Here is a 14,134-nt window from a genome sequence, read left to right as displayed (position 1 = left end):
ACCATCATCATTCTCTTCCAATATATCCCAAGAGTTCAAAACTGCAGCACCGTAATATCACCACTCTCATCCTCGCCCACTAGCCACCTCTCGTCCCCGCAAATGTACCCCTTGCCCAGCAGCTCGCCCCACCACTCATCCCCAAACTGCACCTCGTCGCCATCCGGGCCCTCGATCCTCGTGCCCCCCGTCCTGGCCCCCTCCCCTCCCTCGCCCTCGCCCCAGTCCGCTCCGGCCACCCGCAGCTTCGGCCGCACATGCACCGACAGCGTCTCCAGCATGAAGCAGTGCCGCGCGCTGACGCGCACCCCGGCCGCCGAGTCGAACATCTCCGACACGGTGAGGTAGGGCAAGTCGTCGTGGCGCCAGCAGGGAGCGCGCCCCGGCCAGTCGACACCCTCGTCGATGGCCCCCTCATCCCCGCCGCCTCCTCTCCGGCCGGGCCGTTGGGGTTCCCTCCAGCAAAAGCCCAGGCCTGCCTCGTCACCACCGCCGCCCCCGCTGCCGCCGCAGTCGTCCACCCACCGCGGACCGTCGCCCTGGAGCGGGATCCCCGTGGACCGGACGCGGTGCAGCCGCGGCGGGGTGGCGCTGCTGTGCGGGCCGGCGCACCACCGGTGGTCCTCCTCGTGAAGGAAGACGTGCCCGCAGGCGGACCGCGAGCGGGCGTCCCAGGTGCTCTCGTCCAGGAACAGGCCTCTGAGCGAGGGCGTGTGGCTCTGCCGGATACCCCATGTGCTCAGCTCGCGGTTGGTCAGGCTGCGGATGACGCGCGGTCCGGCGAGCTCGGCGGGCGGGTGGTGCTGATCGTTGGGGTCTAGAGACGGGCGGTAGGGCGAGGGCTCCCCCAGCTCCCAGACGGTGAGGCGCTCCAGGGGTTCATCCTCGCCCCAGGTGGAGCGCGGGGGCTGCCATATGTAGACGACGTAGTGGGTGGCATTGTGCGCCGAGAAGAAACGGTCCTGGGCGTTCAGGGGCAACCCGAGGTAGTGAATCTTCCACTCGGACCGAAACGTGATCTTCCACAGGGACAGCTGCTGCGTCTTCCCGCCTCTGCCGTCCACTGCTGCCCGTAGAGGGAGGACCCCGTCCCAGCCCCCCGTCCGCCTGATGTCATACGCCGTGGCGAAGTGCCGGTGCGCATGCTCCCTCTCGTTGAGCGCATGGGACGCCTGCTCCTCGCACCACTCGAGGACCAAGACGCCATCCTTGAGCCTCGCCCGCCGCACCACCTTGCCGTCCAACTCGAACGGCACCTCGACCTGCTCCCCCGTCCCCAGGTCGCGCGCCTGGAACCCCAGACCGTCAGGTGCAGGGTACACCAGCAGGCCCTCGGCGGGGTCGAGCGTCCAGACGGCCTCATCGTAGTGGAGGTTCGCGGTCCGGTCGTCCAGGCGGAGGAAGCGGTCCCAGGGCGCGACGCCGCGCAGGCGGTGCTCGTCCCTGAGTGTCTCGAGCTTGAGGGTGCGCCAGGGCGTGGCGCTGCCGAGGTGCAGGTAGCGGCGCGTCAGGCTGGCAAAGACGGCAGCCCAGTCGCGCGAGTCCACGGCGCCATGCCTGTCCTGGCGGAGGTGCCCTCGCAGGAGACGCCCCTCGAGGGAGCGTGGGAAGTGAGTCTGGATGAGCGAGACGCACAGCTCCTGGCCTGTGAACGCCTGGTAGGCCCGTGTGCAGAGGCATCGGCAGCGGATCGTGTCGCGAGCGGAGAGATAGGAGACGATGTCGAGGAATAGCGTATATGGGAGATCCAGGAAATCCATGGCTGGTTTAAGACCGTGGCCAAAGAGGTCTGAGGATACAGGCTGTGAACTCATGGCCATGGAGGCCACACGTTCAGAAGACCAAGGTGGTTGGTCAGCCGCCTGTATCCGCAAGAGCTCATCGCACCCTTGAGCTTGGTTCACACTCTGAGCAGCAGCACCTTGCCAGTGAGAAGTAGAAGTAGCCTACAGTGATCCAGCCGTGGGCCGTTGTTTCAAACGTTGCCATCCATTATGCTGGCCAGAATATCCAAGGTTGTCAATGGCGAGCCCTCACGGGGCTAGATCTGCTTTCTTAGTCTCTCGAACCTTGACACCAGTCCCGGTCTAAGGCGGCAAATATACTGAGAAACGAGATCGAACCAAAAAGACAAGACGGAAGACAGATATAGAAAGGATTAAAAAAAAAATTAAAAAAGAAATGCGTGAGCGGGGAATTGAACCCCGAACAATTGCTTGGAAGGCAACTATGATAACCATTTCACCACTCACGCTGTTTGATACTGTCTGGCGCTTATCGCCTGAAGCTTATCTTGACCGCAGAAATTTATTATTATATAGCCCCCACTACGGGCGCACAGTGGCGCTCGCCACAAGCCTCAACACGGATACTTCAAAGCTCATCGTAGATAGGTAGCTACTTATGTAGTGCAGTAAGTACAGGATTCGCGAAGCTTGTTCGCGAAGCTTGTGGGAAGAGGCCTCGTTCGGCATTCGCACTTCTAGGCATTCGACCACTTAACTATTACTAGTAGACACTTAAACGCTTAGAAACTTGGACACTTACGAACTACGGATAGACACAGACACACTTACACTCTACGCGGGGCTCTTAACGTAGGAATGAACAGCTCTCATTCTGGCACACCTAACTAGGCACGTGCCGCATAAACGCATGCTCGAGAGGCTATTTGTTACACATTGTTCCAATTGTCACATGTTTTTTTTTTCTTTTAAATCTCATCCGGTCCTTCCAACTATTGCAGGGTGGGCATGTGGACAGAGGCCTTCTTGGCCACGGCGTCGGCGCTCTGCCACAGCGAAGTGACCGTCTTCAGCTGGGTGTAAAAGTTGATGCCCGGGCGGCCGTAGAAGGTGCTGGCACCGCCTCCGGCGATACTCTTCTTGTTGCCCGAGAAGGAGAACATGGGCAGAGGCACGGGGATGGGGACGTTGATGCCAATCTGACCGGCCTCGATGTTGCGGCGGAAGGCCTCGGCCGTAGCGCCGGAGCGGGTGAAGATGGCGGTGCCGTTGCCGTACTCGTTCTTGTTGATCACGTCAATGGCGTCGTCGATGGTGTCGACGTTGAGGCAGACCAGGACGGGGCCGAAGATCTCCTCTTTGTAGCAGGTCATCTCGGGGGTCACGTTGGTGATGATGGTAGGGCTGACCCAGTTGCCGTTGGGGTACTTGGAAGGTCCCTTGCCACGGCCATCGAGAAGGATGGTGGCGCCCTCCTTCTCAGCCGTCTCGATCAGGTGCTCGATGCGCTCCTGGCTCTGCTTGGAGATGACGGGGCCAAGGTCGGCACCCTCCTCGAAGCCACCGGTGACATGGAGGTCCTTGGCGCGCTCGGCAAGCTCGCCGAGCCACTCCTTGGTCTCGCCGACCATGACGAGCGTGCTGAGGGCCATGCAGCGCTGGCCGGCGGCACCAAAGGCGGCGCCGACAACGCTGTTGAGGAAGTGGTTCTTGTTGCAGTCGGGGAGGACGGCGGCGTGGTTCTTGGCGCCCAGGTTGGCCTGGACACGCTTGCCGTTGGCCGAGCCGCGCGAGAAGATGTACTCGCCGGCCTTGTTGCCGCCGACGAAGCTGATGGCCTTGATGGCGGGCTCGTCAAGGATGAAGTTGACGGCGCGGTGAGCTCCATGGATCACGTTGATAACACCGGGGGGGAAGCCAGCCTTCTCGACGAGCTCGGCCAGGATCATGGCGGCACCGGGGTCACGCTCAGAGGGCTTGAGAATGAGGGTGTTGCCGGTGATAGTGGCGATGGGGATGCACCAGAGAGGAATCATGGCAGGGAAGTCTTGTGTGAATCGTGTCAGCAAAAAGTGTCCCATGCAGGCTTACGGGTTCCGGGATCGACTCACTAAAGGGGCAGATGGCGGCGACGACACCAAGGGGCTCGCGGTAGGTGCGCGTCTCCATGTCCTTGGCCACCTCAAGCACCTCACCCTTGAGCAGCTCAGGGGCGCCGACGGCGGCCTCGGCGACCTGCAGACCGCGGAGGACATCGCCCTTGGCGTCGGCAAAGGTCTTGCCCTGCTCGAGGACAATGCTGGCGGCCAGGCGGTCCATGTTGTCCTTGATGAGCTGGACGAAGCGGAACATGATCTGCTGGCGGTGCAGCACGGTGGTGTTGCGCCAGGGCTGGAAGGCAGCCTCGGCGCTGGCGACGGCGGCCTTCATCTCCTCATCGGTCATCTGCGGGACCCGGGTGACGAGGTTGTTGGTCGCCGGGTCAGGCAGATCAATGTACTCGTTGGTGGTGGACTGGACAAACTTGTTATTGATGAAGTAGGGCGTGTTGCCGACCTGCTCAATCTTGTCGTGGGTCATGGGGTAGGCAGGCGCATCAGCCGCGGCCGCGGCGGGCTTCAGCTGCTGGGCAGTGGCATGTATCCGCCTGGCGGCCACGGCAGCAGACGACTTGGAGGCCATCTTTGAGGAGACAATGGCAGCTCGGGGGGCAGCCGAGGTGGCGGGGGAGCGGCCAACAGCGGAGGCGGCTACGCTTCGTGAAATGAGCCGACGCATACTTGGTTGTGACTGACTCTGGCTGGATCAGGGCAGGACGTACTACTCTCACCAGAGACGAGACCAGAGACGGGATCAGGGGCGAGATCAGGGGAGAGACTGAGTTATATCACAACGACATAACCGGTGACCGGGCGAGAGAGTGGAACTGTGGAGATGGATCATGGAGATTGGGGAGGAGCTACTCAACAATGTGTGGAGGGGGAGCCGCGCCAAGCCGCGCCACTATCGGTTGGACAAGGCTCACCGCCAGCTATTCGTAAGTGCGGAGAGGCTCTTGTAGCCTCTGTTATCTAATATCAAGCCGATACCGCCGCCGCTTGCCGCCCCAATGCCGAACCGCCCCGAACTCCGGGAAAACATTACCTATACGGAATTGCGGATACCACCTGCCTTAGCTATCATCAGTGGTAACCGGTGGGCGGCGTGGGCGCAAGGTGTCCTCATCGACAAAAGCCCGCGGTATCGGATCCGTCCCCGCTGGGCTCCAAGGCTAGTAATAAATAAGCTCCATTACTATATTAGTACGTACATGAAGGCACGAGTCAAGAACCCTGACATATGGCCACAGCTATCCGACTACAATGGACTACGTACAACTACCTACCTGTACTCTGTACGTAATACTACTTACTAGGTAGTACTTACTTACAGTACGGTCGTATCCGTCCTGACATCGAGCCTGATAGCCTTTGCAACAGTCACGGCGGCAAACCCCAATGCCTACTACGGAGTACCAACGCTGTAACTGGGATGAATCTTAATACTACACGCATAGGTGCGCCATGCTATCGACCCTAACTAAGAATCAGCGACGTGCTACCAACCGCACGACCCTGTCGGCAGCAGTGCATACTACTCTGGGCCGCCGCCCCGGCATAGAATAGAGCTATACATTTTGGTTGTTTCCGTTGGTTTCTTGCGCCAAATCACAATGGTGCTCACTTCAGCAAGCAGTTTCGCTCACCTACGCTCGCGTCCTCGTTCGCCCTCGTCAGCCTCCTTCTCTCCTTCCAACGCCCGATCTCGATTATCCTTCTACGACTGGCTTCGAGTGGTGCGCTTGGTGGCCTCTCCCTTTGCCTTCTCGGCGCCAGTCGCCGTAGCTGCAGCAGCCTTGTCCTTGCCCGACTTGGCCTTGTCCTTGGCATCGCCAGCAGCCTTCTTGGGGGCAGGCGACGAAGTCAGGCTGGAGATGATGACGCCAAGGACAGCAAGAATGGTGACGACGACAGCGACAATACCGCCAGCAACCTCGGGAACAAACTTGACAGCCTGGACGGGGTCCTGCTGGGCAATGGCCAAGAACAGCTCAAGCTTCTCCTTGATGTAGACAACAGGGTCGTCCAGGAACTTGAGGTCAGAGGGCGACTTGGGCTTGTCATCCTGCTTGGGCTTCTCAGCCTCGAGGAGGGCCTTCTCGATGGGGTGCTTGACATGGAAAGTCTCGGCGGCAAACTTCTCAGCATCCTCGACCGAGTGGCCAATGTAGATGTTGTCGAAGAGGATATCGCTCTGCATGGTCCAGATCTCGAAGCCAATCTAAACCTTGTTAGCTGCGATCCGTGGGGGAAACGGCTACATGGTCACTTACAGCGCCCATAGGCTCAAAGTTGGCGGGGGTCTTGTCCTCGAAGTAGTCGGGGTTCTTGATCTTGCGAGGAGCCCAGGGTCCCTTATAGTCGGGGTTCTCGATGTAGGGAGCAACCCACTTGCCCTTGTAGTCGGGGTTCTTCTTCATGGGCTTGGTCCACGGGCCACAGCCAGAAACCTCACCGCACTTGGGGTTGGGAACAGTGGGAGCGATCCAGTCGCCATCCTCCTCATCGTCCCAGTCCTGGGGCTTCTCAGCCTCAGGGTCAGGGATGGTCGAGGGCTCGTCCTCGAGCCAGTCCTCGGGCTTGGTGGCATCCTCATCGACAATCTCGAAGGGGGCATCCTCGTCCCAGTCCTCAGGCTTGACAGCCTCGGGGTCAGGGATGCGAGCCTTGTCAACCCAGTCCTCGGGCTTGGTGTCATTGGGGTCGTCAATCTCCTCAGGGGGGTTGACCGAGGGGCTGAAGTCCTCGAAGAGGGAACCAGTCTTGACCTCGTTACCATCCTGACGGATAGCGTAGGTGTTGTTGGGGTGGACAATCAGGGTGTAGAGCTCGGTCGTCTTGACAATCTTGGCGGTGGGAGGAGACTTGAGGTGCTTCTCTTCGTACTCGCCAGTCTTGGGGTTCTTGTGGTTGAAGATGAAGTGGACCTTGTTGGTGTGGCCGCACTTGTCGGGACCGAACATGATGACATACGGGGTGGTGTTGCTGAACTCCTCCTGGTGGAGGGCCTTGTTGTCCCGCAGGAGCTTCATGTAGGCGCCGCCACACTCAAGACCGTCTATAGACAATTCCCGTTAGTGTCCGTAAATCCCTAGATCGATCGGGAAGGCCGAGAGTCTTACTCTGAAGCTTGACTTCGTACTGGACGACAAGAGTCTTGTCCTTGTTATCAATCTTCTGGGGGAACTTGGCCGAGATAGCGTGGTGGGCGGCCGGGTTCTTGACAACCAGGCCCTTATCGCCCTCCATGCCCTTGTACTTGAAGGGCTCCTCGACAGACCATTCGCCGACATATGCCCAGTCCTCCTCCTCGTCCGTAGAGCCGGACAGGTCCTTCTTGGCATGGGAGGGCTGCCAGCGCTGGTCCCAGTCGTCGGTAAACTGCTCGAGGAAATCCGCCTTGATCGTGGTAGGCTGCAGAGACGTCAGTCAGCAATCAGCCACGGCGGTGGTACGTTGGAACGCAGGGCGGCCACGGCGTTGTGGCGCTTCCACGGATGGGGGAACCTACGGTGAAGGTTGGGAGCTCGGGGGCAACCGAGGACTCCTCAACGTCGTCAGCGCGAGCCACGCCGGTGAGCATGGCCGCCGAGACGGCGGCAGCAACAGCGTTAAACTTCATGATGGCGAAGGGCTTGCCTCTCCAACGTTTTCAACGTGGGCAGGAGGCTCAGAGGGTGGTGAGGAATGCAACAAACACACAAGGTGCAAAGGGCAAGCGAGAGGAGAAAGCGGCAATTGGCCAGTCCCAGCGCTCGAGGAGAAAAGGTTCCCAAGAGTGAAGGTTGCAGGGAAGGGGGGAGGGAAGACACGGTGGCGGGAGACGGAGCCTTTAACTCGTGGCAGATGAGGTGGAAGTGGAGAGCTGGCTTGATGGATTAAGGACACGTTGGAGCTTCCAGCCTTTCAGGGTACCTCGCGCCGCAGATTCGGAGCTCAGAATCCGGGGACTCGCTGAACTGGTACCTGGTGTGCCTAAGCACTAACGCCTCAGGGTACTGAGGGCACTGGCAAACAGCTGGAGCAGGTGACAAGCCACACCACACCCGAGTGCACCGAATGCGCGAGTTTGATGACACCAGGGAGAAGGGTAACACCGTAGAATACTCTAGAATCGGGAGATCAACTTGCCAATTGGACGCAATTCTTGTCCCATGACCTCGTGACACGCTTCAAAATTGAGCATTTCCCAACCCGGGCTGGCTCTTTCCATCTCCCAGACCCCTTCGCAGCTGCAGGTGATTGGTGGGTGAGTGTTTGCTGCACCTTCCGGGAGTTTGTAATCCATATGCCGAGGCGGACAATGCGACAAACTTCCTCTAGGCCAAGTTATTCTACTACGAGTACTACTACCTACCAACTCCTAGTGTTACTGCTTACGAATTGAGTAACTCTCGATGGTGTCAGTTTCTGGAGCCATTCAGAAATACGTATGAACTACCCGCTGACGGACAATGAATCCTAAACAAGTGACGGTATTCTGATTTACAGTGAACTGGCCTACGTTTTTGGTACCTGAGCGCCACGATGAACGGTTGAACCCGCCAGGGTCTCCCTCCACTATCTGTACCTAGACCCTGTGGCTTTGCTATGGAACTTCGACCTCCAAAATGGCAACCAGACCATGACAGTTCCATTCGTATTACCTCACTCTTCCATTCGTATGTGAGCAAGTCCCCAGCAACAAAGGGCATCACCCTCACTGACAAAAGCCCAAGTTCAATCCAGATGACTTCCTCAATTATTATGCTAGAGCAATGGTATTATAGGCCGGTACGAAGTACATGCAGATTATCCCCAAGTTCCCAACATCCATTATCCACCCAGCCCCAGATGATATAGATCCAGAGCTCTGCCACTCCTTACGCCTTGAAGTCAATAACGCCCGCTCACCCACGAAGTGAGTCCATTTACAGGGCGAGAATGGCAGCGACGACACCGAAGAGAGCCGCACTGGAGGCAACGAGACCAGTAGCAGCGCCGTCGCCATCGCCAGACTCGGTAGCCTTGCCATCGGCAGACTCAGTGCCAGAGGGCTTCTCCTCGGAGTCAGACTTGTTAGGGGCAACCCCCGTGCCGGAGGAGCTAGGGCTGTCAGAGTCGTCGGTGGGCTTGGCGTTGCTGTCAGTAGTGGCATCGGGCTTGGTGGTGTCCTCGTCATCGTCGTCGCTGCCGGCAGCGCCCGTGGGCTTGGGAGTGCCCTGGGTGGCGTCATAGTAGTTCTCCTTGATGCATGCGTTGATGCACTCAGCATACTTGTCGGTCTGCTCCTGGGTGCCGTTACCCTGGTCGCACTTGGCGACGCAAGCGTGGGTGGCCTCGATCTGGTCCTCGTCGGGGTTGGGAACCTGTGGTCCGGGGTTAGCAACTTCTCGTTGAATGGACCACGATTTAGCTGGCGACAATCTCTACTCACAGGGTTGCAACGGGCCAGGCAGGCAATGTCGGCAGGGTCGCACTCAGCGATGCATGCCTCGATGGTGGACTGGGGGGCCTCCAGACTCGCAGTCGCGGTGGTCTTCGCACTGGCGGCGACGGCAAGGACGCCAGCAACAAGGATAGAGGTGAAACGCATCTTGGCGATGTTTGAGAGCTGTTGAGTCTATGTTAGACAAGAGGAGCTATGCGAGTGAAAGGAGTGGGTGCCAACTTACACTAAAGCACAACGAGTAAACTTGAGAGGACGGAGAGACGACGAAGCAGACTTGGACACCGGGAGGGGGAGAGGACGAGAACACGCTTTGCGGCGCCGCAGGGGAAGATTGGTACTTTAATACTATGTAACACGGTCTGCCGGGGGCCACAAGCGACAGCCCGGGACACAAACCTGGACCTGCGAGTCTGGGACACAGGGTCCTGGGGGCTTTGTGGACGGGATGGGCTGGAACTCCCTGCATTGTTGTGACAGCCACTTATTAGCCACAGGGCCATCATCAATGGTTCCCGTGTTGCTTCGGGTGTCCGGCCATCACATTGGACGGCGTCACACAACATGGGCGGCCTGGTGGCTCTCGTCGGCCCACTACTCTCGTGTTCGTCCAGCTGGCGACCTGAACCTCGCAGTCCAGGCTGCCCAGCGTGGCGACGCCAAATGCTCGAGTGCAGATCCCCTTGGCGATTCTGTCTGGGGAAGCGCCCAGGCAGGCCAACCTCAATTTTATTTCGGCACGCTACAATCCAGCCAGTCAACAGCCAGAGCCAAGGCTCACTAATAGGGAATTGTTCCGCCAGGCGGCAAGGAATTTGCCATCCGGGGCATGCTTTGTTTTTTGCCCCGAGGCTGTCTCGAGGACGGGCTCACGGATAGATTTATGGCTTGGCAACCAGGCAACTAGGCCCCTGCCTGCCTCCTTTCCCGGGCCTCTCTTCCAAGGTTGGGCTCGTGTTCTTGGCGATTGGGGCATTGGAACCCACCGTTGCACCTCCGTCCAGCGTCACTGATCACGATGAGTGCGTTGCCAAGTGCCAACTGGCACCACATTCAGGTTTCCAGGTTGGATGCCCCGGATCCGTGGATGCTGGTCCGGGCCTGCTGGGCGGTGGGCACAGCGGGCACAGTGGGCACCTGAGTTTCGTTGGATCGATCATCTTGCCGGCGCTAGCATGCTGGTGCAGTGATGCAGTGCTGGGGTGTTCTTGTTGCCGTGATGATGTGTCGACGGGGCGAACATGGAAAGAACCTGGGATGTTTCAGGCGTCCTTGCCCTCCCGGGGAAGCAATGTGACCCAGAAGGCAACAAGGGCAAGAAGAACTCGAGGAGCCACAATCTTCACCATCAGACTCTTCTACCTATGCATCCATGCTGTTTGCAATTCTTCAACCAAGCCAGTGCATCGTCAATCGCGTTCCCTGTGGGCACCTGTGCAAACTCGGTTCGGTATTTTTAGGCCCCAAGCCGTTTGAGGTGCCCCTGGCGACTTCCATAGAGAGACTAGCGCCAATGCCGCTCTACTGGCTCTACTCAACCTCGAACGGAACACCCCGCAAACCTGCGTTGAGATTCGTGAACCTAGACCTGGCATTGCTTCTTCCGAGTTCGCTCCCCGAGCCACAAATTGTCCTTTCCAGCTTTTAAGACATCCGGGGTCTACTACGTAATAGTCAGGGATGATCTTTGAGCGAAACCCCAAGTCGCCGACTTCCAGCTCTCAGGAGAAGACTCCCCCATTAAAGCAGCGCTGGGCCTATCGTAAAAGTCCCCCTGCGGATACAATGTGTGCCACGTTCAACATGCACGAATACGAGCTACCACCAGGTGGGCTAGCCAAAGTATGTAGCCACCGCCGTCTTGAGGTTTGGTTGAAAAAATCATACCTACTTCTACTCGTTCACTCGAGGTGACATCTAATTGGGAAAAGATGGAACCAAACCCAAGTTTCGGTTGGGTAGGTGAGCCACGTGCAAGTCACCCCAAGTAATACTCGTAGTAGTAATACGACGATCCGTACTAGGTCACTTGAATACTACTACCTACCTAGTACCTTGGCACTAGTATTGCCGCTACAGTACATAGGTATACTACTGCTCGCTTCACCCAACAACGGCGTGAGACACAGAATTCGTTAGTAGCACTAGCTCGTCGTTCCAAACATCGCCATCTACTCTGCCAAGACCGCGGCAAGTGAGAGGCATCTCCCTACCGACAACTCTTCTAAAACGGCACATATCGGCGGCTATACGCGCCTCCGAACCCGAGCTCGAGGATATCCAGGAACATGCCATTGTCGTCCTTGTTCTGCCGGACAACAAGCTCCATGATAGCCGGGATAGCCTAGTCGAGCTCCAGGGTCGCCCCCGCGCCGCCCAAGTCCGTCTTGGCCCACTGACAATAGCACACAGACAGCATACTCCGAAACATGCTATTGGGAAGTCGAGATTGGGACAAGTTGAACTTACCCCTAGGGAAATGGCGACAACGGTGAAGCCATTGTCGCCGAGCGCCTTGGCCCATTGCACTGTCAACATTTGAGGGTAGTCTTTGCTGATTTTGTAGGCCGGGGCAGGCACGTGGTTGCGGGATTCGCTTATAGATGCCATTGTCGTGGACCTAGAGCTGCGTTAACCGTCTGTTCTCTTACGTTACGCTTATTTGTGTATTGTTCGACGTACACGTTGACAATCCTCTTCCGGGTGCCCTTCTCAAGAAGTGGCAGAAGCGCATGCTACGTGTGCGCATGTGCGGATACAACGTTGGTGTCGAAAGTCGAACTGAGATCATTCCTTTGGTCATATCGTCAGCCAAAGGGTTTCTCCAGGGACGTTGCCCGCAGGGCAACTCACATGTTCTGAATCCCACCAGGAGTAAGGGGCATTTAGCCCGCATTGTTGACGAGCACATCGAGACCCCTTCGGGCCAGAGACCTCTCAACCAGCCCAGCAGCCTGCTGGATACTCCTCTCAGACGATACATCCATGGGAACGGCCTCCACACGCCCCGCGCTAGAAGACACAAGCTCTTCCAGGGCGGCTTTCTTGGTGCTGTAGGCAGCAAAAACGATAGACCCCTCGGAGGCAGGTTTGGCAGCCAGGGCACTGGGGGGTTCCAGACCAATGCCGCGACTAGTTCCGGTGATGAGGCACGGTGCCATTTTTGTAATATTTGCTACGAGTTGTGATCTTGGCGCTGCTAGTATGCTGGTAATATTCTATATGCCGGTGTAGTTGCTACTAGTGTCAGTCAACAGGCTGGGGAGACTCAGCCGACCATATTTATATTTCACTCTGAACGTTCCTCAACGTCACCAACGACAGATCTACCCGCTTTCGACAGTGTCTATTCCGTCTCAAATCAAAATACCATTCACCCAGCTACGCCACCAGAGTGGAGTTGTTTGAGCCATTGAGCGCGAACGCAGGAGCATGTAGGGAGCTTATAAAACAAAAGAGACGATAGTTATATGATACAATTTATGATCATATCATCATGTTGATTGACGTCGTGTGGCTGACCAATACCACTAAAGAGGAAGTTGGCACTATTGGGGTTTACTAATACGATGATAGGAAGACAGAAGTTAGAAGACGTCTCTTTCCCCCTTTGAGCACTAAAGCCGATCAAAAAACATAGTATCAGATGGGTTTGCTCTCAGCCACATGAATGTGTGTATTTCATATACAAATGTAACCGTAGCTATTTCCAGAGGGAAGAGTTCCCGATGTAAGTGATGGTGTAGGGTGGCTAGCACCACCAGCCAACTCGTCAGACGCAGCATCGTGCATGTCGACAAAAATCTCACTCACTCCCTCACTCGCTTATTGACAAAAACTCACTCAACATCGCCTAACATCATGTGCTCTGACAACGCCGACCACCTCGTCACGTCCGACAACCCGGACCACCCGGCTAATCTCATCCCCTCCCTGTGCGCCAAGTTCTGGACGCTGGGATGGGTTACTGGCACCGGCGGCGGCTGCTCCATCCGCGACGAGTGAGTCTCTTATCCCACCTCACCCTGAAGGACCCGAAAGAATCAAACCAAACTCACACCTCGCGGCTGAAGTGATCTCGTCTATATCGCCCCTTCGGGCGTCCAGAAGGAGCTCATGAAGCCCTCCGACATCTACGTCCTGTCCTTGGCCGCCCAGACCGACCCTACACTCCGCCAGCGCACCTATCTGCGCTCGCCGCCCAGCTACAAGCCCTCGCAGTGCACGCCCCTCTTCCTCGCCGCCTTCACCCGCCGCGGCGCCGGCTGCTGCATCCACACGCACTCGCACTGGGCCGTGCTCGTCACCCTGATCCTCGAGCAGCAGAAGGCGTCCGGCGCCGCCGGCTCTGACAAGGTCTTCGAGATCAACAACATCGAGCAGATCAAGGGTTTCGGCAAGGGCATGGGCAAGACGGGCAACCTGGGCTACCACGACACCCTCCGGATCCCCGTCATCGAGAACACGCCCCACGAGGAGGACCTGACCGAGTACCTCGAGGAGGCTATGGAGAAGTACCCGGACACGTACGCCGTGCTGGTCCGCCGCCACGGCGTGTACGTCTGGGGCGACAATGTCCACAAGGCCAAGACCCAGTGCGAGAGGTGAAGAATATTCCAAGGTAGTACTCCTGTGTGAGCGGGCGGATGCTGACTCTGTGTTCCCTAGTCTCGACTATCTCTTCCAGCTGGCCGTGGAGATGAAGCAGCTGGGACTGCCGTGGATCAGTGAGGTTGCCCCCATTGGGCCCCAAAGATCATGATGGGTACGATTTAAGGGCTAGAGCATATATTGGGTAGGTAGTTTGTGTGTTTGGGCGTAGCTTATAAGGGGCAAGGACCACATGAAATAGACGGCCTTTG

At 57.6% G+C, this 14,134-nt stretch overlaps 7 protein-coding genes and 1 non-coding gene across 8 annotated transcripts; 1 reads left to right on the top strand and 7 right to left on the bottom strand.

Annotated features, from left to right (window-relative positions):
- Window positions 1–35: 35 nt before the first annotated feature.
- ACO1O0_001101 (F-box protein) lies at window positions 36–1,814 on the bottom strand (the record flags this gene model as incomplete). Its single annotated transcript, XM_083190593.1, has 2 exons — window positions 36–1,789; window positions 1,811–1,814. The coding sequence occupies 2 exons, from the start codon at window positions 1,812–1,814 to the stop codon at window positions 36–38; spliced, it is 1,758 nt and encodes a 585-aa protein (XP_083054452.1).
- A 368-nt stretch (window positions 1,815–2,182) lies between these two features.
- Window positions 2,183–2,254, bottom strand: ACO1O0_001100. Its single transcript has one exon. It is a non-coding gene; the product is annotated as a tRNA-Gly (tRNA).
- A 483-nt stretch (window positions 2,255–2,737) lies between these two features.
- On the bottom strand, window positions 2,738–4,523 carry ALD6 (Aldehyde/histidinol dehydrogenase; the record flags this gene model as incomplete). The annotated part of the gene is made up of 2 exons (XM_083190592.1): window positions 2,738–3,792; window positions 3,857–4,523. The coding sequence occupies 2 exons, from the start codon at window positions 4,521–4,523 to the stop codon at window positions 2,738–2,740; spliced, it is 1,722 nt and encodes a 573-aa protein (XP_083054451.1).
- Window positions 4,524–5,561: 1,038 nt separating this feature from the next.
- On the bottom strand, window positions 5,562–7,466 carry ACO1O0_001098 (calnexin; the record flags this gene model as incomplete). Its single annotated transcript, XM_083190591.1, has 4 exons — window positions 5,562–6,065; window positions 6,118–6,902; window positions 6,967–7,258; window positions 7,356–7,466. 4 exons carry the CDS (start codon window positions 7,464–7,466, stop codon window positions 5,562–5,564), a joined length of 1,692 nt encoding a protein of 563 aa, XP_083054450.1.
- Window positions 7,467–8,754: 1,288 nt separating this feature from the next.
- On the bottom strand, window positions 8,755–9,419 carry ACO1O0_001097 (uncharacterized protein; the record flags this gene model as incomplete). The annotated part of the gene is made up of 2 exons (XM_083190590.1): window positions 8,755–9,192; window positions 9,261–9,419. 2 exons carry the CDS (start codon window positions 9,417–9,419, stop codon window positions 8,755–8,757), a joined length of 597 nt encoding a protein of 198 aa, XP_083054449.1.
- Window positions 9,420–11,496: 2,077 nt separating this feature from the next.
- Window positions 11,497–11,882, bottom strand: ACO1O0_001096 (uncharacterized protein; the record flags this gene model as incomplete). The annotated part of the gene is made up of 2 exons (XM_083190589.1): window positions 11,497–11,616; window positions 11,742–11,882. 2 exons carry the CDS (start codon window positions 11,880–11,882, stop codon window positions 11,497–11,499), a joined length of 261 nt encoding a protein of 86 aa, XP_083054448.1.
- Window positions 11,883–12,157: 275 nt separating this feature from the next.
- On the bottom strand, window positions 12,158–12,433 carry ACO1O0_001095 (uncharacterized protein; the record flags this gene model as incomplete). Its single annotated transcript, XM_083190588.1, has 2 exons — window positions 12,158–12,404; window positions 12,426–12,433. 2 exons carry the CDS (start codon window positions 12,431–12,433, stop codon window positions 12,158–12,160), a joined length of 255 nt encoding a protein of 84 aa, XP_083054447.1.
- Window positions 12,434–13,133: 700 nt separating this feature from the next.
- MDE1 (methylthioribulose 1-phosphate dehydratase MDE1) lies at window positions 13,134–14,034 on the top strand (the record flags this gene model as incomplete). The annotated part of the gene is made up of 3 exons (XM_083190587.1): window positions 13,134–13,273; window positions 13,346–13,876; window positions 13,941–14,034. 3 exons carry the CDS (start codon window positions 13,134–13,136, stop codon window positions 14,032–14,034), a joined length of 765 nt encoding a protein of 254 aa, XP_083054446.1.
- Between the last annotated feature and the right edge of the window lie 100 nt (window positions 14,035–14,134).

The sequence above is a fragment of the Amphichorda felina genome, assembly GCF_050947745.1.
Source record: "Amphichorda felina strain 45539 chromosome Unknown scaffold_1, whole genome shotgun sequence".
NCBI lineage: Eukaryota > Fungi > Ascomycota > Sordariomycetes > Hypocreales > Bionectriaceae > Amphichorda > Amphichorda felina.
The sequence above is the reverse complement of the archived record's forward strand: the minus strand, read 5'-3'. Positions and strand labels throughout refer to the sequence as shown.